This window comes from Somniosus microcephalus, chromosome 17, assembly GCF_052327205.1.
Source record: "Somniosus microcephalus isolate GS21.2 chromosome 17, FLI_Smic_1.0, whole genome shotgun sequence".
Classification (NCBI taxonomy): domain Eukaryota; kingdom Metazoa; phylum Chordata; class Chondrichthyes; order Squaliformes; family Somniosidae; genus Somniosus; species Somniosus microcephalus.
In genome coordinates, this window is record NC_141003.1 from 70,096,918 (window position 1) to 70,121,548 (window position 24,631).

The 24,631-nt window shown below is 50.0% G+C and overlaps 1 protein-coding gene across 2 annotated transcripts in view; it reads right to left on the minus strand.

The window, feature by feature from the left end:
• The window catches only part of klhdc10 (kelch domain containing 10), a 42,552-nt gene that overhangs the window by 12,709 nt on the left and 5,212 nt on the right, over nucleotides 1-24,631 (minus strand). The window contains exons 2-5 of one of the 2 annotated variants that reach the window (XM_086010639.1): nucleotides 17,166-17,255; nucleotides 7,918-8,139; nucleotides 5,137-5,291; nucleotides 2,828-2,976 (exon numbers count right to left, since the gene is read on the minus strand). In XM_086010639.1, coding sequence (XP_085866765.1) covers nucleotides 2,828-2,976; nucleotides 5,137-5,291; nucleotides 7,918-8,139; nucleotides 17,166-17,255 — 616 coding nt within the window. The remainder of the gene's footprint in view (nucleotides 1-2,827; nucleotides 2,977-5,136; nucleotides 5,292-7,917; nucleotides 8,140-17,165; nucleotides 17,256-24,631) is intronic. The other variant, XM_086010640.1, reaches the window with a different exon arrangement.

Genomic DNA, 24,631 nt, shown 5'->3' on the forward strand with positions numbered 1-24,631 from the left:
ACAGGGTTGGTCCCCTGGCTTAATGGTAATGGTAGAGTGAGGGATATGCCGGGCCATGAGGTTACAGATTGTGGTGGAATACAATTCTGCTGCTGATGGCCCACAGCACCTCATGGATGCCCAGTTTGGAGCTGCTAGATCTGTTCTGAATCTATTCCATTTAGCACAGTGGTAGTGCCACACAACACGATGGAGGGTGTCCTCAGTCTGAAGACGGGACTTCGTCTCCACAATGACTGTGCGGTGGTCACTGCTACCAATGCGGTCATGGACAGATGCATCTGCGACAGGTAGATTGGCAAGGACGAGGTCAAGTAAGGTTTTCCCTCGTGTTGATTCTCACCACCTGCTGGAGGCCCAGACTGACAGCTATGTCCTTCAGGATTTGGTCAGCAATGGCGCTACCGAGTCACTCTTGGTGATGGACATTGAAGTCCCCCACCCAGAGTACATTCTGTGCCCTTGCTACTCAGTGCTTCTTCCAAGTGGTGTTCAACATGGAGGAGTATTGATTCATCAGCTCAGGGAGGGCAGTAGGTGGTAATCAGCAGGAGGTTTCCTTGCCCATGCTTGACCTGAAGCCATGAGACTTCATGGGGTCCGGAGTCAATGTTGAGGACTCCCAGGGCCACTCCTTCCCCACTGTGCCACCACCCCTGGTGGGTCTGTCGAGCCAGTGGGACAGGACATACCCAGGGATGGTGATGTAGGAGATTGGTACATTGGCTGAAAGGTATGATTCTGTGAGTATGACTATGTCAGGCTGTTGCTTCACGAGTCTGTGGGACAGCTCTTCCAATTTTGGCACAAGTCCCCAGATGTTGGTGAGGAGGACTTTGCAGGGTTCACTGGGCTGGGTGTGCCGTTGCCGTGTCCGTAGCCGGTGCCGAGGTCGATGCCGGGTGGTCCGTCTGTTTTTAAAATTCTTATTGTTTGTCGTAGTGATTTTTTTACAACGGAGTGGCTTGCTGGGCCATGTCAGAGGGCAGTTAAGAGTCAGCTACATTATTGTGGGTCTGGAGTCACATATGGGCCAGACCAGGTAAGGATGGCTGATTTCCTTCCCCAAAGGACATTAGTGAACCAGGTGGGTTTTTACGATAGTCCGATAGTTTCATGGTTACCATTACTGATACTAACTTTTTAATCCAGATTTATTTAATTAACTGAATTTAAATTCCCCAGCTGCTGTGGTGGGATTTGAACTCACGTCTCTGGATCATTCACAGAATCACAGAAACCCCACAGTGCAGATAGAGGCCATTTCGGCCCATCGAGCCTGCACCGACACATATCCCACCCGATCCCCGTAACCCCTACACCAACACATGTCCCACCCTATCCCTGTAACCCCACGTATTTAATCCCCCTAACACTAAGGGTCAATTTATCATAGCCAATCAACCTAACCCGCACATCTTTGGACTGTGGGAGGAAACCGGAGCAAACCCACGCAAACACGGGGAGAATGTGCAAACTCCACACAGACAGTCGCCCGAGGCCGGATTCGAACCCGGGTCTCTGGCGCTGTGAGGCAACAGTGCTAACCACTATGCCACCGTGCTGGCCTCTGGATTACTAGCCCAGTGACAGGAACACTACGCTATCGTTCCCCGAGAACAACCCCAGCTTCTCCAACCTCCTCACATAACTGAAGTCCCTCATCCCTAGTCCCATTCTAGTACACGTTGAGCGTCCAAAATCCGGAGTTCCGGAACGATTGGTGGCAGGGTCATCCGGAATCCGTAAAATGTTCCGGAATCCGTAACTCTGGATTTTGGACGCTCAACCTGTACTTCAAAAAACCATTAACTTTTGTTGTTTTTTTAAAAAAAATCCGATGAAAAATGCAAGTGATGCAATAAAACTTTAGTGTTGTGCTTTATCTTCCTTAATCTGCACAGCTCCACCAAGTGTTTCCGCCAGGCTGTGGCCACAGCACCACGCCACCCTGGTGGCCTAGTGTGGGCCATCGGATGCTCTGCAGAGCTCGCAGCGTCCCTGCCCTTTAACAGAAGAGGAAGGGGGGGGGGGGGGGGGGGCGGAGAAACGAGTCGGCGCAACACGGAGCGGCCCAGGCATTTCCGGACTCGGAACAAGTCCGGAAACACCCGAGCCCAGGTTGCGATATTTCCGGACTTGACGTCAGAAACACGTTCCGAAGTCTGGAAAAACACGAAAACCGGCTCGGCCTCAGTCCCGGATTCAGGGCGCGCAACTTGTAACTGTCTTCCGGACCCTCTCCAAGGCCATGAATTCCTTCCGAAAGTGCGGTGCCCAGAATTGAACAAAACTCCAGCTGAGGTCTACCCAGTGTTAGAGTCAGTCAGGGGTCTGACACACCAGTACACTGCTCAGGCAGTCAGTCAGTGAGGGGGATATTCCACTGTGGAGTGTGTCCCAGCGAGCCTCGGGAGGGATACTCCACTGCGAATATATGTCTCATTGTCATCCTCCTTCCACTTCCACCACCCTACCCCCCCACCCCAAAATGTGAGAATCCAGGCCGATTGGCCCCTCCCTAACCCAGAGTCAGAGTCCTAAATCTGCAGGGATGGACTATGCACTTCAACACTGGCAAGGATCAAAGCAGGGCCTTTCCTGGTCCGTGTGGCTCAGTCTCTCAGTTGGCAAACTCGTTAGCTCACTGCGCAAACCAGATTCCCCCTTTTTAATTAAAAAAACACTAACAAAACCATTAAAAAAAAAAAAATCCGTTCCACCCAAGAAATGCAAAAAGCGTACAGTCGAGCCCAACAAGATCAAAAGCCCATACAGTTCAATCTCGAGGGCTGGCCTGACCAGACAACGATGGGCTGCGGCTCACCTTTCTTCCGGTAAATCGCTCGGAGGGTTGTTTGGTTTCAGCTGTATCCATTCCCGAGCTGTAAGGTCTAATCGATGCAAATCTGTGTTGTAAACATAACCAGTTGTCCCACCAAATATGTACAGGTAGCCATTTATGATCACCATCGCCTGGAACAGTTAAAAGCAAAGATACACAGATGAAGGACTAGGACTGGGTGGGTTGTCCAAACTGCAGTTCATGTACCACACGTGGCCCCAAGCCCTATGCAGTCCTTGAGGTTGCGCTTCTATTTCGTGTTCCCTGGTTTGTCCGGTTTGAATTGTGTAGGACTGGAAGTTTGGAAAGGGCTGGTTTTTTAAGCAATGTTGCCCCCACTGTTGGATAAATCCTAGACCAGAACACCAAGAGCTGTTAGTGTCAGCAGCTGGAGATATACACAAATTAATAGGAACATGCGGTTCAACTTTAGATGTGGACCCGCCAAGGCTCCACAATATGTATTACGCAGCCCAGAGACAGAGGATACTTGGACACCCTTGGACCAGGACGCCAGTTGGCAAACTGGGGGTCCTGAGACGCTATGCGGTGCACAAGGTCAGACTGATCTGTTTGGGTTAACCGTGCTTCCAGGGCACAGCATGTCAAGAATTCTGAAGACTTTTTCAGGATCTGTTGACTGACCTCGCACCTCATTTCTGTTGCGGTTCACTAATACACATTGTTCTCCAATGTATGGCTGTTCATCAGAAGTTAGGATGGAGGGTTTCACCCCAGCGCTAAACAGTAAAGTTTGAAAACCACTTGGGCCAACAAAAACACGTCATTTCATAAAGAACAAAGCGTTAGCCCGCCTCCCCCGGCCAACTTCTACAATTAGAGATGGCATCTACGCCCGGGAAAAAAAAGCCAATACATTAAATGCAAATGTCTACATTTTACAGCTCTGCTGTTTGGTAATGGGCAGACATACATGATCAAATACTAGTTGATCTCCCACAGTGTTATAGACGGATGGTCAAGTGGCCATTATTCCATTGTGGACCTCAGAGCGAGTGTTAGCAGGTTGTTGGAAAGGCTTCGCAGTCAATTCCAGAGCCTGTCCTGATCCAATGCCCACACACACGTACACTTTCAGCGAGGCCTGCAAGACAGCAATCGGCGCAGGAACCCTGGTTGATTCTTTTGCCTCCTTTCCAACTCGGGGGAATTAAGACTGATTGTTGCTCCTTCCCTACTGCTAATGGTGTGGCACCTAAGTGGAAACTGGGGGATCGATGGAACAATGAAGTGAAGGGGGTGAGTGGAGAGTGCAACAGTATTTTTTGAGGTTGTTTGTTTGCCTGATCTAACAGGAACCGAGCTAGCTGCTCAGAAGAAACGGGTGAACTCATTTGTAAAAACACAAGTGCTTGTTATATAGCAAATCAAGACCAGAAGGTGAAGTGACCTATTTGGAGCGGAGTTCTGCTGAGCACAACGTAAGTGGTTGTAATGTAGCAGAGCAAGAACAGATTATGCTTCCAACTGCCTCAGCATTTTCTGCATATATTTCACCGTGCCAAATTGCCAGCCTGGTTCACAACACACTCAGACTGGGCAATACCCAGCATTTATAATTCAAGAATAATAAAACGCACAAATATTCAAAATTAGTAAGAGAGTAAATTTAAAGAAAAAAGTTATATATACTAGTACAATTAATTTTTTTTTTTTACAATGTATAGATAAATATAAAAAAGATTGAAATTAAATTGCTCTTCAACTACCAAGTCCAAATAAATGATAACTTTGATCAAGATTTTTTTTTTTTAAAACACAAAAGAGGCACAGCACTACCAGCAGTGGTGGGAAGGGAAGGGGTGGGAAAGAGTGCAGGTGAGAACAGGCGAGGGAGGGAATGAGAGAGAAAAAAAGGAAGATGGATAGAAAGGAAAATAAAGGGTGCAAGCACAAAACCAAAAGGGTCGTGTCTGGGACCACGTCAAAGGAGCAGGGATGAGAGGAGCCTTGGAGCTGCGACCCCCTCACTGTCTGATCCAAATTCAATCAGGAGTCTGGCCCAATCCCAAAGAGTTTTTCCTCCAGTCCAGCTCACTGGCAAAGTGGAATCATGGTTCTGGGCTGGCTGGAAATGCTCATTAAAGGGGATTGGGGGGGGGGGGGGGGGGGAGAAATTGAAGGGGAGGAAGCCAAAGCAGGGAGTGAGAGGGAGGCCGAAGGGGAGAGGGAAAGAGGGGGCAAAGGGGAGAGGGAGACAGTGAGCAAGAATGAATGCTATAGTTTGCTGCAACACCCCTCATTCATTGAAAAGGCAGAGCGCCACTGACCTGCCCGTATATGCGGTTGGGCTTCTTCCCTCGACAGTTGAGCAATGCCCATCGCTTGTAATTAACGTTGCACACATGGACGTCATTCCCACTGCTCTCACCAAAGGGGACACCAGTGCCTCCAAACACCAGCAAGTTATTACCATGTAAAACAACTGGAAAGGAAGGAAACATTTTGTTTGATCAGCACTGCTACACCATCAAACTGCAAGATAGAAGTCACAAATAAAATTGGGCACAACTTTACAGAACAAGGGATTCTATTAATCTGAAACAGCAAGAGGCATTACAATTGCAGGGAGTTGCCAGCAGGACCTACACCTACAAGGATCTGAATCTAGACTATCCCAAAAATGCACATAGAGGACACTGATCAGCTGGGGAAAGGAGACTTGTAGCCGATACTCTGTGCTGGATTCGCATCCAGAGATACGCCAAGTGTGCCGGCCTCTGTCGCAGCCTTTTGTACAGACGTGTGTTTAAACTTTTCCCCCCCAATACACTTAGTGAACGTATGCGTGCCACTCACACTTTTGTCTCTGTATCTGGCTCTCTCTTCTGTTCTCAATAGTTTTTGCATTAGTTTGCTGGCTTATCTCCTGCAGCACTGTTTAAACAATACTGAATAAGGTCAGAGCATGCAGTCATGGGATAAGTAACAGAATGGCTAGCTAGCTGGCTGCAAGACAGAAAGCAGAGAGTAGGGGTAAAAGGTAGCTATTCAGAGTGGCAGAAGGTAGGAAGTGGGGACTTGAGGGTCAGTGTTGGGACCACTGTTGTTCACAATTTATATTAAGGATTTAGACTTTGGAATCCAAAACAATTTCTAAATTTGCAGACGACACCAAATGGGGGTGAGGGTGTAGTCAATACATAGGATATACAACGCAGAAACAGGCTATGCTCCACTCGAGCCTCCTCCCGTCTTTCCTCATCTAACTCTATCAGCATAACCCTCTATTCACTTCTCTAGCCTTCCCTTAAATGCATCGATACTATTCGCCTCAACTACTCCGTGGTAGTGAGTTCCACATTCTCACCACTCTTTGGGTAAAGAAGTTTCTTCTGAATTCCCTATTTGATTTCTTGGCGACTATCTTATATTAATGACCTCTAGTTTTGCTCTTCCCCACAAGTGGAAACATTCTCTCTGTATCTACTCTATCAAAACCTGTCATAATTTTAAAGACCTCTATTAGGTCACCTCTCAGCCTTCTTTTTTCAAGCGAAGAGAGATCCAGCCTGTTCATCCTTTCCTGATACATTTCTGATATCATCCTTGTAAATCTTCTCTGCACCATCTCCAGTGCCTCTATATCCTTTTTATAATATGGCGACCAGAACTGTACGCACTACTCTAAGTGTGGTCTAACCAAGGTTCGATACAAGCTTAGCATAACTTCACTACTTTTCAATTCTATCCCTCTAGAAATAAATCCTAGTGCCTGGTTTGCTTTATTTTTTAATGGCCTTGCTAACCTGTGTCGTTAATTTTACTGATTTGTGTATTTGTACTCAGATCCCTTTGTTCCTCTACCCCACCCAGACTCACACTCTCCAAGTGATGTGACCTCCCTATTCTTCCTACCAAAATATACCTCACATTTATGTGTTGAATTTCATTTGCCAATTATATGCCCATTCTGCAAGTGTATTAATATCTTGATGTAATTTGTTTCAGTCCTCCTCAGCATTAACTATCCCCACAACACCCCCCCCCCCACAATATAGTATACATGTATTCAAGGGGAAGCTAGATAAGCACGAGGGAGAAGGGAATAGAGGGCTATGCTGATGGAGTTAGGTGAGGAAAGGTGGGAGGGGGCTCGAGTGAAGCATAAACCCCAGCAAGGACTGGCTGGGCCAGTTTCTGTGCTGTATATTCTATGTAAATCTATATATGACATCTTATTATAATTGCCTCTGCTCCGGGCTCCGTAACTCTTGCCGTCTCCCCACCCCCCAATAGATTTTCTTGTGCATCCTGCACACTATCTCATTAGCTCGGTGTCTGTCTCCAACTCTTTCCCTCACACCTGTTCTACACTTAAATACCTTTGGTATGAAAGTAGGTTTATTTATTTCCAACCTATGGCAGGAAAACAAAATGAAACGAAAAGGAAGGGCTGGGGAGGAAACTGGACTTAAAATTGGCAATGCAATGCAAGGTAAGGAGTCAAAGGCTGAAACTAATTGGACAATGGTGAAGACCACTTGTCTACAGCCTTCAGGAGACAGGCTTTCCTCAGTGTATATTTCACAAGGGGGCCGGGTTGCGGGCCTGTTTCAGGTGGACGGACCAACTACAAACACAGGGACTGGACCCTGGTAATCATATGACCAACACATGGTTCCCACATTCCAGGTGCGTGAAACTGATGGACAGCAGGTACCAACGTACTGTGTGTGGGGGGGTGGGAGGAAGAGAGAGAGAGAGAGAGATAGAGAGAATCTTTAATGTTGTATCAATGTGCTTCTTGTGTGAAACTCGTAATTTATCACCTTAAATTACCAATGCCACAATGACAGACCTGTTCCACTGACTCCGACGTTATAAAACCCAAAACACTCTTTCCAGACAGCTGCCAAGTTTGGAAGCACAATGTAAAAGTTGTACTGCAGAGAGTTTCAATTCCCTCCTAAACCAGCTCCAGGAGATACAGCCCAAAAATGCCACACCTCCGACCATCATACTGCACAGAAACCCACGTGACAACACGAGTCAATAAAGCTTTATTTGGCACTAATGGAAAAGCGTGCAAGAAGGGACACGAGCTGTACCTGACATGGATGCCAGCTCCCTGGGCATAAACCCCTCCGTACCCACTTGCTGCCAGGTGCCAGAGGCAAAATGATATCGCCAGAGTTCACGGAAAAGTGGGTAGTCTTCATTCTCCGGTCCTCCCGACTCCTCGTAGTCGGGGTTATAGCCACCGAATACGTAAAGGCTTGAATTATCCGCAACACAGCGGTGCCCACTTCGAGCAGGTGGAGCACTGTGACCTGGAAAAGGAGGAGAAATACAATTCAGCCACCTTGGTAACCCCAAACACCCGCATCAACTAACAATTACAATTATACAATCTCTTACACAATACAAATAGGAAGAAAAGCAGCTACTTAAAAGAAAAGAAAGGCTTGCATTTATATAGTGCCTTTTAAAACCCTCAGGCCGGCCAAAGTGTTTTACAGCCAATGAACGGACTGAACGGAAGTGTTCAGCAAAGCGGTCACCCAATCTGCGTTCGCTCTCCCCAATGTAGAGACCACCACATTGTGAACAGTGATTAGAGTATACTAAATTAAAAGTAGTACAAGTAAATTGCTGTTTCACTTGGAGGGAGTGTTTGGGGCCCTACGGCAGGAAGGGAGGAGGTGAAAGAGCAGATGTTGCATCTCCTGCACTTGCGAGGGAAGGGAGCGGGTGTTGGGGGTGATGGAGGAGTGGACCAGGGTGTCGCGGCGGGAACGGTTGTAATGTAGGAAACGCAGCAGCCAAATTGCACGCAACAAGGCCCCACAAACAGCAATGTGATTATGATAATCGGTGTTTAGTGATGTTGACTGAGGGATGAATATTGGCCAGGGCACCAGGGATAACTCCCCTGCTCTTTAAATAGTGCAGTGTGATCTTTTATGTCCAGAGGGGGCAGACGGGGCCTCGGTTTAACATCTCAGCTGAAAAACAGCACCTCCGGTGCGGCACTCCCTCAGCACTGCACTGCAGTGTCAGCCTAGATTTTGTGCTCAAGTCTCTGAAGTGGGACTCAAACCCACAACCTTCTGAAACAGAGGCAAGAGTCCTACCCTACCCCAGCACAATTAGCCTCTAAATGACCCAGGAAGGCACAGCAATTGTATCGTGTGACCTTAAAGTGACACATTAAATCACACACCGCTGCAATGATAGATGGAAATCTATATCAACGACAACCTGTGTTCAAAATGCATGCAGATGTGTGTTACACTTCACAAAAGAAAGCAAGCAAGCCAGACAATCATTTCTAGAAAAACTTCCGGACCAACAGAAGATACTTTCTAGTGGGGTTCAGGAGTCACTGTTTAAAAATTGTCAATCTGAGTTAGAAAAGAGACCCGAGGAGCTACTGCAGAACAATTAGCCTCTAAATGACCCAGGAAGGCACAGTAACTGAAGGGACACAGTAAATCGCACACAGCGGCATGTTAGTAGCAGATTAATACATTGTGCGTTATATTGTCCTTCTATAACATTGCATCCTCCTACCCACTGTGTTGCAGCATTTCGGGAGATCTGCTAGTACCTCAGATAAATGGATCTGATCCACCATAAGCAGAAGGCAATGTTCAGGGCAAGCGATTCAGTGTCACCCAGAATCAGGCTTTTTTTTTGTAGCTCCTTGGACTTTTAAAACTAAAATGAAGAAAATCGGTGGGATTTGCCCAAAATGTTCTGGTGCCACGTCACTTGCTCTAACCATGACGAAGCAAGTACATGAAATGGAGCAGTCGCCTCATATTTCAGCACTAGGATTTTCAAAGAAAGATGGGATTTTGGAAGCTGTATTCAATGAGTAAAATGGGGGAGGAAGGGAATTTATGTTTTAGAGAACCATAACTGATTGAACGGCATTCAAATTTACCAAACAGGAACTAAAATGATTAAAAACACACACAAAGCGTATATTTCTAGAGGGACAGAATTGAAAAGTAGATAAGATATGCTAAACTTGTATCGAGCCTTGGTGAGACCACACTTGGGAGTACAGTGTACAATTCTGAGCGCCGTATTATAAAAAGGATGCAGAGGCACTGCAGAGGGTGCAGAGAAGGTTTACAAGGACGATACCAGAAATGGGAGGGTATACATATCAGGAAACGATGAACAGGCTGGGTCTCTTGGCTGAGGGGTGACCTAATAGAGGTCTTTAAAATTATGAAAGGATTTGATAGGGTAGATGTAGAGATGATGTTTCCACTTGCAGGGAGACCAAATCTAGGGGCCATAAATACAAGATAGTCACCAAGAAATCAAATAGGAATTCAAAAGAAACTTCTTTACCCAGAAAATGGCGAGAATGTGGAACCCGCTACCAGGGAGTGGGTGAAATGAATAGTATAGATGCATTTAAGGGGAAAGCTAAATAAGCATGAGGGAGAAAGGAATAGAGGGCTATGCTGATAGAATTAGATGAGCAAGGATGGGAGGAGGCGCGAGTGGAGTATAAATGGCAGCGTGGACTGGTTGGGCCGAATGGCCCGTTTCCGTGGACTGGTTGGGCCGAATGGCCCGTTTCCGTGGACTGGTTGGGCCGAATGGCCCGTTTCCGTGCCCTCCATCCTGGCCCGTTTCCGTGCCCTCCATCCTGGCCCGTTTCCGTGCCCTCCATCCTGGCCCGTTTCCGTGCCCTCCATCCTGGCCCGTTTCCGTGCCCTCCATCCTGGCCCGTTTCCGTGCCCTCCATCCTGGCCCGTTTCCGTGCCCTCCATCCTGGCCCGTTTCCGTGCCCTCCATCCTGGCCCGTTTCCGTGCCCTCCATCCTGGCCCGTTTCCGTGCCCTCCATCCTGGCCCGTTTCCGTGCCCTCCATCCTGGCCCGTTTCCGTGCCCTATATCCTGGCCCGTTTCCGTGCCCTATATCCTGGCCCGTTTCCGTGCCGTATATCCTGGCCCGTTTCCGTGCCGTATATCCTGGCCCGTTTCCGTGCCGTATCTCCTGGCCCGTTTCCGTGCCGTATCTCCTGGCCCGTTTCCGTGCCGTATCTCCTGGTCCGTTTCCGTGCCGTATCTCCTGGCCCGTTTCCGTGCCGTATCTCCTGGCCCGTTTCCGTGCCGTATATCCTGGCCCGTTTCCGTGCCGTATATCCTGGCCCGTTTCCGTGCCGTATATCCTGGCCCGTTTCCGTGCCGTATATCCTGGCCCGTTTCCGTGCCGTATATCCTGGCCCGTTTCCGTGCCGTATATCCTGGCCCGTTTCCGTGCCGTATATCCTGGCCTGTTACCGTGCTGTATATCCTATGTAATCACAGGCAAGGAAAGTCCCAGTGGTTTTTCTGTGGTGTTGTGTCCAATACTAAAACATGAAATGGGTCGAGTAATCAGATATCAGGACAGAAGGGAAACCCCCAACAGGAACCAGCGGCTACAAGTGGTGCTGGTGGATTGGTGGTGACTTCCACCTTTATATTTGAACTACTTGTGTACAAACACCGATAAAACCAGTACAAAAGCAAAATACTGGAAATCTGAAATAAAAACAGAATGCTGGAAATACTCAGCAGGTCAGGCAGATTCTGTAGAGAGCGAGAAACAAAGTTAACGTTTCAGGTCGATGACCCTTCGTCAGAACTGGAAAAAGTTGGAGATGCAACAGGTTTTTAAGCAAGTGCAGGGGCCGGGGAAAGGCGGGAGGTGAGGAAAGAACAAAAGGGAAGGTCTGTGATAGGAAGGCAGGAGAGATTAAGAGACATTGAGATGGTGCAAGGCAAAAGGAGATGGTAATGGGACAAGTTAAACAAAAGATGGCTCTAGATGAAGTGTAAATGGCAGAATGATCGACAGCTGCCATGTGAGAGAAAGACAGAGATGGGGCCGAGGTCATGGTCTGAAATTGTTGAACTCTATGTTGAGTCCAGAGGGCTGTAGAGTGCCTAATCGAAAGATGAGGTGCTGTTCCTCGAGCTTATGCTGAGCTTCCGTGGAACAATGCAAGAGGCCGAGGTCAGAGTGGGAGTGGAGCGGAGAATTAAAGTGACAGGCGATCGGAAGCTCGGGGTCCCCCTTACGGACTGAACGGAGGAGTTCCGCAAAGCGGTCACCCAATCTGCGTTTGATCTCCCCAATGTAGAGGAGACCGTATCGTGAGCAGCGAATACAGTATGCTAAATTGCAAGAAGTACAAGTAAATCGCTGTTTCACCTGGAAGGAGTGTTTGGGGCCCTGGACAGTGGGAAAGGGGGAGGTAAAAGGGCAGGTGTTTCATCTCCTGCACATGCACGAGAAGGTGCCGGGCGAAGGGGAAGGGGTGTTGGGGGCGAGAGAAGTGGACCAGGGTGTTGCCAAGGGACTGGTCCCTTCAGAATGCTGAAAGGGGAGGAGAAAGATGCGTTTGGTGGTGGGATCACGCTGGAGGTGACGGAAATGGTGGAGGATGATCCGCTGAATGTGGAGGCTGGTGGGGTGAAAGGTGAGGACAAGGGGAACCCTATCGTGGTTCTGGGAGAGAGGGGAAGGGGTGAGAGCAGAAGCGCAGGAAATAGAATGGACACGGTAGAGGGGAATCCTCGGTTGAGGAAAAAGGAAGACATGTCGGAAGCACTAGTATGGAAGGTGGCATCGTCAGAGCTATAAAACCAGAGTTGGTTCATTTTAAATCAGAGCAGCTCACTACAGCTTCCAGTCAAAGTCGAGAGCTGTACCACCAGCAACTTGTGTGTGAAGACCCCCTGCACACACAGACCTGGGGGGACCCCCCCCCCCGGCAGACATAGGCGCAGCCCCAGGGGAAACCCCCCCCCCCACAGACACAGCCCCGGGGAACCCCCCCTCCCTCCACAGACACAGCCCCGGGGACTGCCCCGCCCCCCCCAACAGACACAGGCACAGCCCCGGGGACCCACCTCCCCACAGACACAAGCACAGCTCCGGGGACCACCCCCCCTCCCCACAGACACAGATCCGGGGACCACCCCCCCAACAGACACAAGCACAGCTCCGGGGACCCCCCCCCCCCCCCAACAGACACAAGCACAGCTCCGGGGACCACCCCCCCCTCTCCCCACAGACACAGGTACAGCCCCGGGGGACGCCCCCCCCCCACAGACACAGGCACAGCCCCGGGGACCACCCCCCCCCAAACAGACACAAGCACAGCTCCGGGGACCACCCCCCCCTCCCCACAGACGCAGGCACAGCCCCGGGGTCCCCCCTCCCCACAGACACAGGCACAGCTCCGGGGACCACCCCCCCTCCCCACAGACACAGGCACAGCCACGGGGACCACCCCCCCAACAGACACAAGCACAGCTCCGGGGACTACCCCCCCCTCCCCAGACACAGACACAGGCACAGCCCCGGGGACCCCCACAGACACAGGCACAGCCCCAGAGACCCCCCTCCCCACAGACACAGGCACAGCCCAGGGGACTGCCCCCCCCAACAGACACAGGCACAGCCCCAGGGACCCCCCTCCCCACAGGCACAGCCCAGGGGACTGCCCCCCCCTCCCCCCGCAGACACAGGCACAGCTCCAGGGACCCCCCCCCCTCCCCACAGACACAGCCCCGGGGACCCCCCCCCCACAGACACAGGCACAGCCCCGGGGACCTCCCCCCCCCTCCCCACAGACACAGCCCCGGGGACCCCCCCCCCACAGACACAGCCCCGGGGAACCCTCCCCCCACAGACACAGCCCAGGGGACTGCCCCCACTCCCCCCGCAGACACAGGCACAGCCCCGGGGACCTCCCCCCCCCCCCCTCCCCACAGACACAGCCCCGGGGACCCCCCCTCCCCACAGACACAGCCCCAGGGACCCCCCCCCCCCACAGACACAGCCCCGGGGGACCACCCCCCACAGACACAGCCCCGGGGGACCCTCCCCCCACAGACACAGCCCCGGGGGACCCTCCCCCCACAGACACAGGCACAGCCCAGGGGACTGCCTCCCCCCCCCCCTCCCCCCGCAGACACAGGCACAGCCCCGGGGACCTCCCGCCCCCTCCCCACAGACACAGCCCCGGGACCCCCCCCCCCCACACAGACACAGCCCTGGGGACCTCCCTCCCCACAGGCACAGCCCCAGGGAACCCCCCCCCCCCCCCGCAGACACAGGCACAGCTCCGGGGAACCCTCCCCCCGCAGACACAGACACAGCTCCGGGGACCACCCCCCCCCCTCGCCACAGACACAGGCACAGCCCCGGGGGCCTCTCTCTCCCCCCCCCCCCCCCCCCCCACAGACACAGGCAGAGCCCCGGGGATCACCCCCCCTCCCCACAGACACAGGCACAGCCCCGGGGAACCCTCCCCCACTACAGACACAGGCACAGCCCCGGGGAACCCTCCCCCCACAGACACAGGCACAGCCCAGGGGACTGCCCCCCCTCCCCACAGGCACAGCCCCGGGGACCACCCCCCCTCCCCACAGACACAGGCACAGCCCCGGGGAACCCTCCCCCCGCAGACACAGGCACAGCCCCGGCGACCTGCCCCCGCAGACACAGGCACAGCCCCGGGTAACCCCCCCTTCCCCTGCAGACACAGGCACAGCCCCGGGGAACCCCCCCTCCCCCCGCAGACACAGGCACAGCCCCGGGGAACCCCCCTCCCCCCGCAGACACAGGCACAGCCCTTGGGGAACCCCCCCTCCCCCCGCAGACACAGGCACAGCCCTGGGGAACCCCCCCTCCCCCCGCAGACACAGGCACAGCCCCAGGGAACCCCCCCCTCCCCCCGCTGACACAGGCACAGCCCCGGGGACCTCCCCCGTTGGACACAGGCACACAGCCCCGGGGAACCCCCCCTCCCCCCGCAGACACAGGCACAGCCCCGGGGACCTCCTCCCCCCGCCTCCCCCCCCAAACGCAGACACAGGCACAGCCCCGGGGACCTCCTCTCCCTCCCACCGCAGACACAGTCACAGCCCCGGGAGGCTGTTTTTCCAAATCCACCTCCTTTACACCGAGTGCATGGTGTGCAGTGAAGGTTTTCCAATCTGGGCCCTTACGGGGTGTATAAAGGCCGCACCGAGAAGTTGACCCATACAGACCAGGAATGTTGTGATGTCGGGGCCTTCAGTCTGAAAGGTAACTAGTCTGTTCTCTCCACAGACGCTGCCTGACCAGCTGAGTGTTTTCTATTTTTGTTGCAGGATTTCCCACATCTGCAGTATTTTGCTCTTGCATCAGGAAGATTAGTTAATCCGAGCTGGAGCAGTGCTGGGGACGCTGCAATTAGGAACATAGGAACATAGGAACAGGAGGCGGCCATTCAGCTCCAGCTTGTTCCGCCATTCAATGAGATCATGGTTGATCTGCGACCTAACTCCATATACCCTCCTTTGCCCCATATCCCTTAATACCTTTGGTTAACAAAAATCTATCAAGCTCCGATTTAAAATTAATTGATCCAGCATCAATTGCTGTTTACGGAAGAGAGTTCCAAACTTCTACCACCCTTTGTGTGTAGAAGTGTTTCCTAACTTCACTCCTGAAAGGTCTGGCTCTAATTTTTTTAGACTATGCCCCCTAGTCCTAGAATCCCCAACCAGCGGAAATAGTTTCTCTCTAGCTACCCTATCTGTTCCCCTTAATATCTTGAAACTTCGATCAAATCATCCCTTAACCTTCTAAATGCCAAGGAATACAACCCTAATTTGTTTAATCACTCCTCGTAATTTAACCCTTGGAGTCCGGGTATCATTCAGGTAAACCTACGCTGCCCTCCCTCCAAGTCCAATATATCCTTCCTACGGTGTGGGGCCCAGAACTGCTCACAGTGCGCCAGACGTGGTCTTGGCCTCAGGAACCTTGGATTTTGAGTTGGGGAAAGAGTGCACTAATTTATTCTACTTTTTCACCTTTGTTCTCTCTCTCCTGCCCGGAACATGGAGCATGGTTCCATAGGTGCACTTTGGCACCTTGTCCAAATGGCCATTGTCCCTGTGTGGACCTAGACTGCGAGAGTTGGCAGGCTAGCGACTGTGGTGGCATCACAACAGATCACGTCCTCACTCAATGTCTAGACTAGTGGACTCCCAGTAGGAATAGCTGGATGGTGACCAGCAGTAGGAACCCTAGCCGATAATCCTTCCCTAATCCAGGGGTCCAGAAGCCAATTTAAATGCTCCTGATGCCACCTTGACTGAGAACGTCAATGACCAGGAGCTGAAAATTGGACCATCCTGCTCTGTATGGCTCAGCTGGTTAAATCATCTCAATCATTGAAGGAACCCTTACCATCAGAAAGTTAAGATGGTCATTTGGTCTGGTACACACAGAATGCTGGGCTTCCCACTTGACAGCCGCATAGCTCCGTGTACAAGCAGTTTCACTGCAGAAGCTCTGTTCTTTATGCATTACCCTCTTCCTCAAGTAAAGGGCATTGACAAGTTGACCCAGGCAAATTGTTCATGACGGCAAAGAGTTCAAACATTCAATCACTAGGCAACACAAGTTTAAAGTGAGAAGGGAAGTCAGGCAGATTTACACCACACAGGATAACAGAGATGTGAAAACAGCCCAACGGAATGTGCATTGAAGTAGCTAATAATTGGTTCAAGGGTCAATAAGATGAATTGCTGGGGAGAAAAAAAATGGAGAGGCCAGTGGGGTTGAGGGAGATAAACATGTTGGGCTTAATAACCTATTCTTTTTCCTAAATGTGAGATTTCCAAGTGAAAGTTGGGAGCCATTATCTTTTTGGGGTTGATTGTTAAGCACTGGTTCTTATCAGTTTCGGGGCAGTTGTCTACCTAATCAGGTAGGGGCACGGAATGGTTTCCATTATGGTGGCCAAGTACTTACAATTTAGACATTGCCCACAAACCTTAGGCAGCTGAGCACCCTCAGAAAAAGCAGAGTGCTTGACCTGGAGAATTTACAAATGGTGCCAAGGAAGCTCCAGCAACATCAGTAACTTGGACTGTTTCTGCCGTGGGTAGATTTCAGTTTCCTTGTGCTGCTGGGGCCAGTTACCCCAAAGCCATTACCAGAGTCGCCAGCAATCGCTGCCTAACAAACAGCGGAAAACAAACAAAAAATGATCAAGCAGGGATAGATTTGAGGAGCATTCACTGGCAAGGTTTGCTTGGAGGGGGAGCAGGGCTTAATCTTTTCTCGGCGCAGAGTCCGAGGGCGTTCACCTTTAACATATTAACCAAATTTCAAACCGTTATGTAGATTTGTTTCAGACAGAGAAAAAAGAAATATACAAGTCTCAAAGTCTTTCAGGAAGCGAGGGGAAAGCATCAAGGAAAGAGGAAGCAAAAGTGGATTGACAGAAGATAAGGCTCACCAGCTACACACTGCAATGTTTGCCAGCTCCACCCACCTGTCCTTAAAAACCTGCAAGGGATTCTGAGACTGGGGGGCTGGGCGAAGAGTCTCCTAACGGGAAACCATCTGACTTTCTTCTTGGAGCCTGTCACCACAATTACCAGCAATGAGTTAATCATGCACAGCAACTCAAACAAAAGCAAAGAGAGAGACCATGAGGTATATTTTCCTTCACCCACAAAAGGGGGGGGGGGGGGGAAAAGAGTGCAAGGTAAAGGGGGGGGGGGGGGGGGAGGAGTGCAAGGTAAGGGAGGGGGGCGGGGGGGGGGGGGGGGGGCGGGGGAAGTCCAATCAAACTTAAAACAGACTTTATTTCTGCTCAATAGCAAATGGAGCAAAATATACCCACAACGTTCCCTTCTGTCAGCCTTTACACATTTTGATAGAGTAAATAAGGAGACACTGTTTCCAGTGGCAGGAGGGTCAGTAACCAGAGGACACCGATTGAAGGTAATTGGCAAAAGAACCAGAGGCGACACGAGGGGAAAATAATTGCGCGAGTTGTTGCGATCTGGAATGCGCTGCTTGAAAGGGCGGAGGAAGCAGATTCAATAATAACTTTCAAAGGGGAATTGGATAAATACTTGGAAGGGAAAGAATTTGCAGGGCTGTGGGGAAAGGGCAGGGGGAGTGGACCAATTGGAGAGCTCGTTCAAAGAGCCAGCAAAGGCACAGTGGGCCAAATGGCCTCCTTCTGTGCTGTATCATACTATGATACGAATGAAGACAAGCCAAAGAGTTTAAACCACAATGGTTGGAAATCTGAAAACAGAAAACGTGGAATATACAGGGCAAATCGCTTGATGTTTCGGGGTGGGCTAAGCAGACTTGTCGTGTATTGCCTGCATTTTCGGTCTGTACAAGCTGAAGGGAGCTGCTTCCCGATCAGTCAACACGTGCGAGAGTAATGGAGGGATCATCGATTCAGACAGTCTCAGGTCGCACCATCACACAACACGATACGCTGGACCAGCTGCTCCTTCACACAGCTGCAAGCAGTTCAAGGGCTTTGCTGAGCTACTGTCGGGAGGGTGGACGGCCTTTAGAAATGACGGTGGCTGTGTCAATACAGCCAGACCAGCAACAGCTGCACCCTTTAATGGCCGAGAGTTCACAGTTAGCCTGCAAAGGCCATGACCAGTGCTCCCCCTGTAGCCCAGGTACCAGGTGAAGGCTGCACTCAAACACCAGTCCTTGCCATGAAAACAGCTTTACCCCGTGTCTTCCATGAATAAAACGAGGACATCAAAGACGGAAAAAAAATCATTTTTCAACGACTCTGAACAAGCAGCTACAGAAACTTGGGAAAACAGACGAGTCAAAGCCACTGTCTTTCACAGCGGGTTTAATTCTCTTCCCCTCCTCCCTACTGGCTCAGCTCGAGAGTTTTTAAACCAGCCTTGTACAGCGTGACAGATACAGTTCTTGCTCGGTCAGCATGTTGTGCAAGGGGCCAGTCAGGATCCATTGAGAAACCCATCAATACTTTCTGTCGTCGCTCACACTGATTCTCGGGAGACACGAATTAAGTCCACGCGGTCCCCTGGGCTTTGTGGAGTTTCACTGACTCCGCGCAGTCTGTGAAAAATCCAGCAGCTTGGTGCAAGTTTCCTCTTTAATTCTGTTTTACAAGTGCGCGTTGTTGAAAGTATTGCGCAAACAGCGGAAAGTTGCACGCAAGTATTTAAAAGGGCATCGTTACCACATTGAGGTACATTTGGGCAACCGAGACGTCAGGGAAAACAGAAGCTATTGGGTCTGAAAACTTTGCTTCAACTTTCCCTCTTCTTCACCCACCACCTCGCTTCAAAAATAAGCATTAATCTTTCAGTGCTGACAAATCACATTTGCCTGTAAATATTTACACATCATCTTCACCTCCTCCCTCCTTTTCCTACCAGCTGCACGCACGCACGCACGCACACACGCACACACACACACGGCGGCTAATTGTGGCGCACTGACTGGGATCAGCCAACACCAGGGATTGAACATTCGACCCTCCTGGTCAGTGCTGCTCATTCCCTGTTTTAACTTCAGCTTAGGGGTGGCGACATCTCCGTGCCAGTACGGAGGGAGTGCTGCACTGTCGGAGCTGCTGTCTTTCGGATGAGACGTTAAACCAAGGCCCCGTCTGCCGTCAGGTGTAAAGATCCCTTGGCACTGTTTCTAAGAAGAGCAAGGCAAGTTCTCCCCAGTGTCCTGGCCAATGTTTATCCCTCGACCAACATCACACACAGAGATTTGGTCATCATCACATTGCTGTTTGTGGGAGCTTGCTGTGCGTAAATTAGCTGCCGCATTTCCTACATTACAACAGTGACTACACTTCAAAAGTACTTCATTGGCTGTAAAGCGCTTTGGGACCTCCCGAGGTGTGAAAGGCGCTATAGAAATGCAAGTCTTTCTTTCTTTATTGCGGCACACCAAAACCAACACAGGGCATCACAAAGCCATCCACACAGACAAGTTTGCAGAGCAGCAGTCTGATCATTGCACCTTCCTTTGCGTGGGTTCTGGCCATCAGCTCATGTACATCTTGCTGGAGGGCCTGGGGAAAGTCTGCCTGCCCGCTTGGCTCCCATTGCCACACAGCCTGGGAAAGGAGGAGAAACAAAATCCTTCCCCCAAAAATGTCCATCGAGGCTGATGCAACCTGTGTCCTTACCATACACACCATTCACATTGCCACTCACACACTTACTGCTGTTGTGTAAAGTTCTTTGGGATGACAATGCCCTTTTAAAATCACAATTTTTTTTTTTTTTTTTAAATGCTTGAAATCCAAACTATTATAAACTGAAGTTAACTTCAGAATAATTCTCACTGCTGTTAAGCAGAACCGCTTTATGGAATGAATATTATAGCCAGACACTCGCCAATCAAATCCAAGGGGCAGTCAGTCACTTGCCACTTTACTTGGCCCTTGCCCATCAGCAGAAAGCCAAGTGTGAAGGCTAGCATGACCTTCCCCCATAGCATGTGAGCCACTTTGATTGGACCCCAGGACAGAGAGTCTGCTCCCAGGCTAATATTATTTCACAGCCAGTCACAAATTGACAAATATGGAATGAACAAGGTCACATCCAGTACTTCCTCTTCTCCCAAAGCAGAGGGCTGAAGGGGACAACACAAAACTCCAACCACTGCACCAACTCTCGGGAAGGACTTGACTTCTTTCCACTTGCTCCTTAAACTTACCATTTCAGCTGCAATCCCATTCTTGTCACTTTTTGTATTACATTACCTACAAAACAGGCCTTCAGCCAGCTTTCCTCTGTAATTCCTGGCTATTCCTCCAAATACTTACTAAAGATGATATGAGCCACATGCCCTCCCTAAACAGTGAAGAAGAATTAGCAACTTTGACAGCATGAGCCTAGTGGTAGCCAAATTAACAGACTGGCAAGGCTTTACCTAGTTAGCCTGTCTGATTGGCTTTGCAGTTAGGGGTCAAACACATTGGTGTGGGATTGGAGTCACATATAGGCCAGAACGGGTAAGGACGGCAGATTTCCTTCCTGAAGGCCATTGGTGAACTAGAGGGATTTTTACTTCTAGATTATTTAAATCTGAATTCAATTCTCAAACTGCCATGATGGGATTGGAACTCACCTTGCCCGGATTACTAGTCCAGGACTCTGCATTACTAGTCCAGTAACATAATCACTACACTACCATACCCAATATAAATATGAAGTGGTAAATCCCAAATTGCTACCCAACTATTGGAAAGCTTTCTCATCTAAAAAGATATATTTTCTCCAAATAATTCCTTTCACACAAAGTTGAATATCCTCGACTGCTGGCTCGGGTCCTGGACATGGAGCTCGGTGGCACGATTGATGGACTGGGACTGAAAGCACCTAGTTTGTAATAGTCAAAAATCATGCGTAAAATAATACTGCCAGTAGCTATTACTTTGATGAAAAGCAACGTGGGGGGAGAAGAGGAAAATGTAGTTTGGAGGAGTAAACGTCAATCATTGACGGGGAACCAATTGTTCTGCGGCAGCGCGGGATTTAATTACACTGCGGTTGAATGCAGATGCGAGGCATGCATTTTACATTATGAACAGAGTTAATATAATGCCAGATCTTGCACTGGAATTTTGCTTTTAAATTCAGAAACTATGCCAAGGCCCACTGTGCTGCAAGATTGGTCTGGGCTGTCACTCGCACTGGCCGGGAACTGATGTGGACAGAGGGGGGTGGGGATTGGAGATTGGATTTCAGAATATAGCCGATCTTTATTTGGCAGAATAACTGGAGCATTAGTCAGTGTGTTGGCTGCTCTCAGGATCGGCAACTGTTTGGTCTTGTTAGTACAGCATGTTTGCTGAATTTGGAATTGTGAATTGAAACAAACAGCTGCCTACACTTTAGTATTGTGACTTCATCCATTGGATCACCAGCGTTTTGGGGAAATGCTTTGGGCCTCTGCGATGCTGTAAAATGACCTTCGGGAAACCTCTGTTTCCCTGTGAACACCTTCCTGCTTTGGTACCGGAAGGAGTTTGACACCAGCATTTGACATTTCCCTTTTAACAGAAAAGTGAGATTCCGAAAAGTTTGCCTGAGTAAGACTTTGTCAACCTACACACAGTTCACCCAACAATGCACCAGGCTAGGTGTTCGTTAGAAAAGCCTGAGGTTTTTTAACGTTTTTGCTCTCTCCATTAGCAGCATTCTTTGGTCAAGAAGGCTGGCCGGTAATTGGACCCCAGGTCCAGTGTTGCTTTGTGCTGGGTTTGCTGCCTCCTGATGGCACACTATGAGGTCATGGGTATGAATCTATCTGCCAATGCAGTCGATCTGTGCTGGTTAACTTGTACTTTAGCAAATCCATCTGACCCCCAAGTGCTCACTTACAAAGTGAGCCATAGAAAAAAAATAGGAGCAGGAGTAGGCCATTCGGCCCTTCAAGCCTGCTCCACCATTCAAGATCATGGCTGATCCTTCTCCCTCTTAAATATATTCAGTGACTTGGCCTCCACAGCCTTCTGTGGTAGAGAATTCCACAGGTGCACCACCCTCAGTGAAGAAATTTCCCCTCATCTCAATCCTAAATGTCCTACCTTGTATCCTGAGACTGTGACCCCTCGTTCTAGACCCCCCAGCCAGGGGAAACATCCTCCCTGCATCCAGTCTGTCTAGCCCTGTCAGAATTTTATACGTTTCAATGAGATCCCCTCTCATTCTTCTAAACTCGTGAATACAGGCCTAGTCGACCCAATCTCTCCTCATAGGACAGTCCTGCCATTCCAGGAATCAGTCTGGTGAACCTTTGCTGCACTCCCTCTATGGCAAGTATATCCTTTCTTGGGTAAGGAGACCAAAACTGCACACAGTACTCCAGGTGTGGTCTCGCCATGTGGCCATGGCAGAACAGAACAAATGTAGACGGAAGCAGTGTAACAAAGGAAGTCGCTGTTGCTGTCGGTATTACTGAGAGCTGCTGTGCCATCCCATGTCCAGTAATGGGTAACAGCTGGAAAATGTGACCCAGCCCAGGCAAACAAGCAGGACTCATTGTACCACGGCGCACTGGAACCCATTCCTGAACCAGGATCTTTCAAACTGAAGAACTCCTTGCCCCCCATAACTCTTCTCGTCCTCTTAAAGTCTTCCCCACAATTGCTGGAGGTCACCTGCTCTCCTCCTCTTCCAACTGCTTCAGTTTAAAGCAGCAAGTGAATCCTGCCCAGTCAGTTCCTTTTCTGACCGATCGCTTCGCCCTTTCCACACCAGCTTGGACTAAAACGTCCCAAAGCGTTTCCCAGAGGCAAAAATAGGCAGACACCGAGTGGTAGTGAGAGCAGGTGGTGACCAAAGGAACAATTCAAAGAGGTAGGTTCGGAGGCGGATTGCTAAGAATAGAACAGCACAGCACAGGGGTGTAGGGAGAGCAGTCCAGAATGTGGGGCAGAGGTGGCTGGAGGCGAGTGGAGGGAGATGAGAGGGTGGGCTGCAAACAAGTCCAGAGTTGGAAGAGCAGATGACAAGTGCAGGTACATTGGGCTGAAGAGGTGGGGGTGGGAGCAGAGTGACTTGTAGAGTACATGGATTTGGAAATCCTTGGCGAAGTAGGGAGCCAATGAACGTTGGTGAGGACATGGGCAATAAATGCAAGTAGGTGATGGGGAACGGGAATAGGGTGCGAGCAGAGATTTGGATGAGCTGTAATATGTAACAGGCAGAACATGAGGCCAGCAAGCCAATGGTTGGCGCAGCGAAAGAAAAACTTGCATTTATGTGGTGCCTTTCACCGCCACAGGGTGTCCCAATCTACAGGGCAAAAGATCTCCTGGAATTTAGTGGAAAAAACCCGTTATCCAAATGGAAAGTTCAAAACTGTTGCCAGTATCAGCACTTGGGGAAAGTACAAAATTTCTTTCTCTCCACTTCTGACGCTCAACATCAACAGTACGCAGCACCAGGTCAGATTCAGTGCCGATTACAATATGGAGGACAGTTCCGATCTGCCCCAACAGCGTGCCACAAATCCAATCTCTAAAGAACACCCCCCCCCCTCACTCACGTCCTATGACATTTCTTACTTCCTCCATCCTGATGGCCTCACTGCAAGACGATAGACAGGTTAGAGCAGTGGGCAGATCAGTGGCGGAGGCAGAGAAAAGTGAAGCAGTAGATTTTGGGACAGAAGAATGGTGCAAGTTAGTAAACCCTAAACTGCACGACTTTTATTAGCATGATCTAGGGATAGAGCGATCTATACAGGTGAGAGTGCAGGAAAAGGGGGATTCTGGGTTTTATACACAAGGGCACCGGGTATAACAGGAACAAAATGTTAAGTTTGTACAAAGCATTGGTTAGGTCTCAGTGGGAGTAGTGAGCTTGTTTCTGGGCACTACATTATAAGAAGGATATTAGAGGCATAGAAAGGGTACAGTGAATATCCAGCAGAATGAAAGCAGGAATGAGGTGATAGTTATAAAGGAAGGCTTGAAATATTGAAGCTATTTTCAATTGGAACACAAGAGGGGCTTTTCAAAATCGAGGTTTAGTGAAAGTTTGTTTCCACTGGTTGGCTAACAAGATGGCACGGACTCGATCACACGAAAAACAAAGGAAAAAAGGGAGAAATCTGTTCACACAGGGATATTAGAACGTGGAATACTTCACCACAAGTGGATATTGAGGCAAAAATTGGGTCATCATTTATGAAGGAATTGGATATGCATTTGAAACGGAAGAATGTAAAACGATCTCTAACCTCCTCCAGCCCTTCAACTCTCTGAAACCTCTATGCTCTTCCAATTCTGGCATCGTGCACAAGCATGATGCAGAAGGAATTGGCTGATGGGTACAAAGCAGCAGATATGACAAAGGAGTCACGCTCGGCAGCAAAGGGAAGAAAAAAAGAGTACCAAGTGGCGTGCCCCAAATTTGCTGCTGAAACCGCTACTGCTCAGAGACTTGGGTGCAGACACTCGATGAA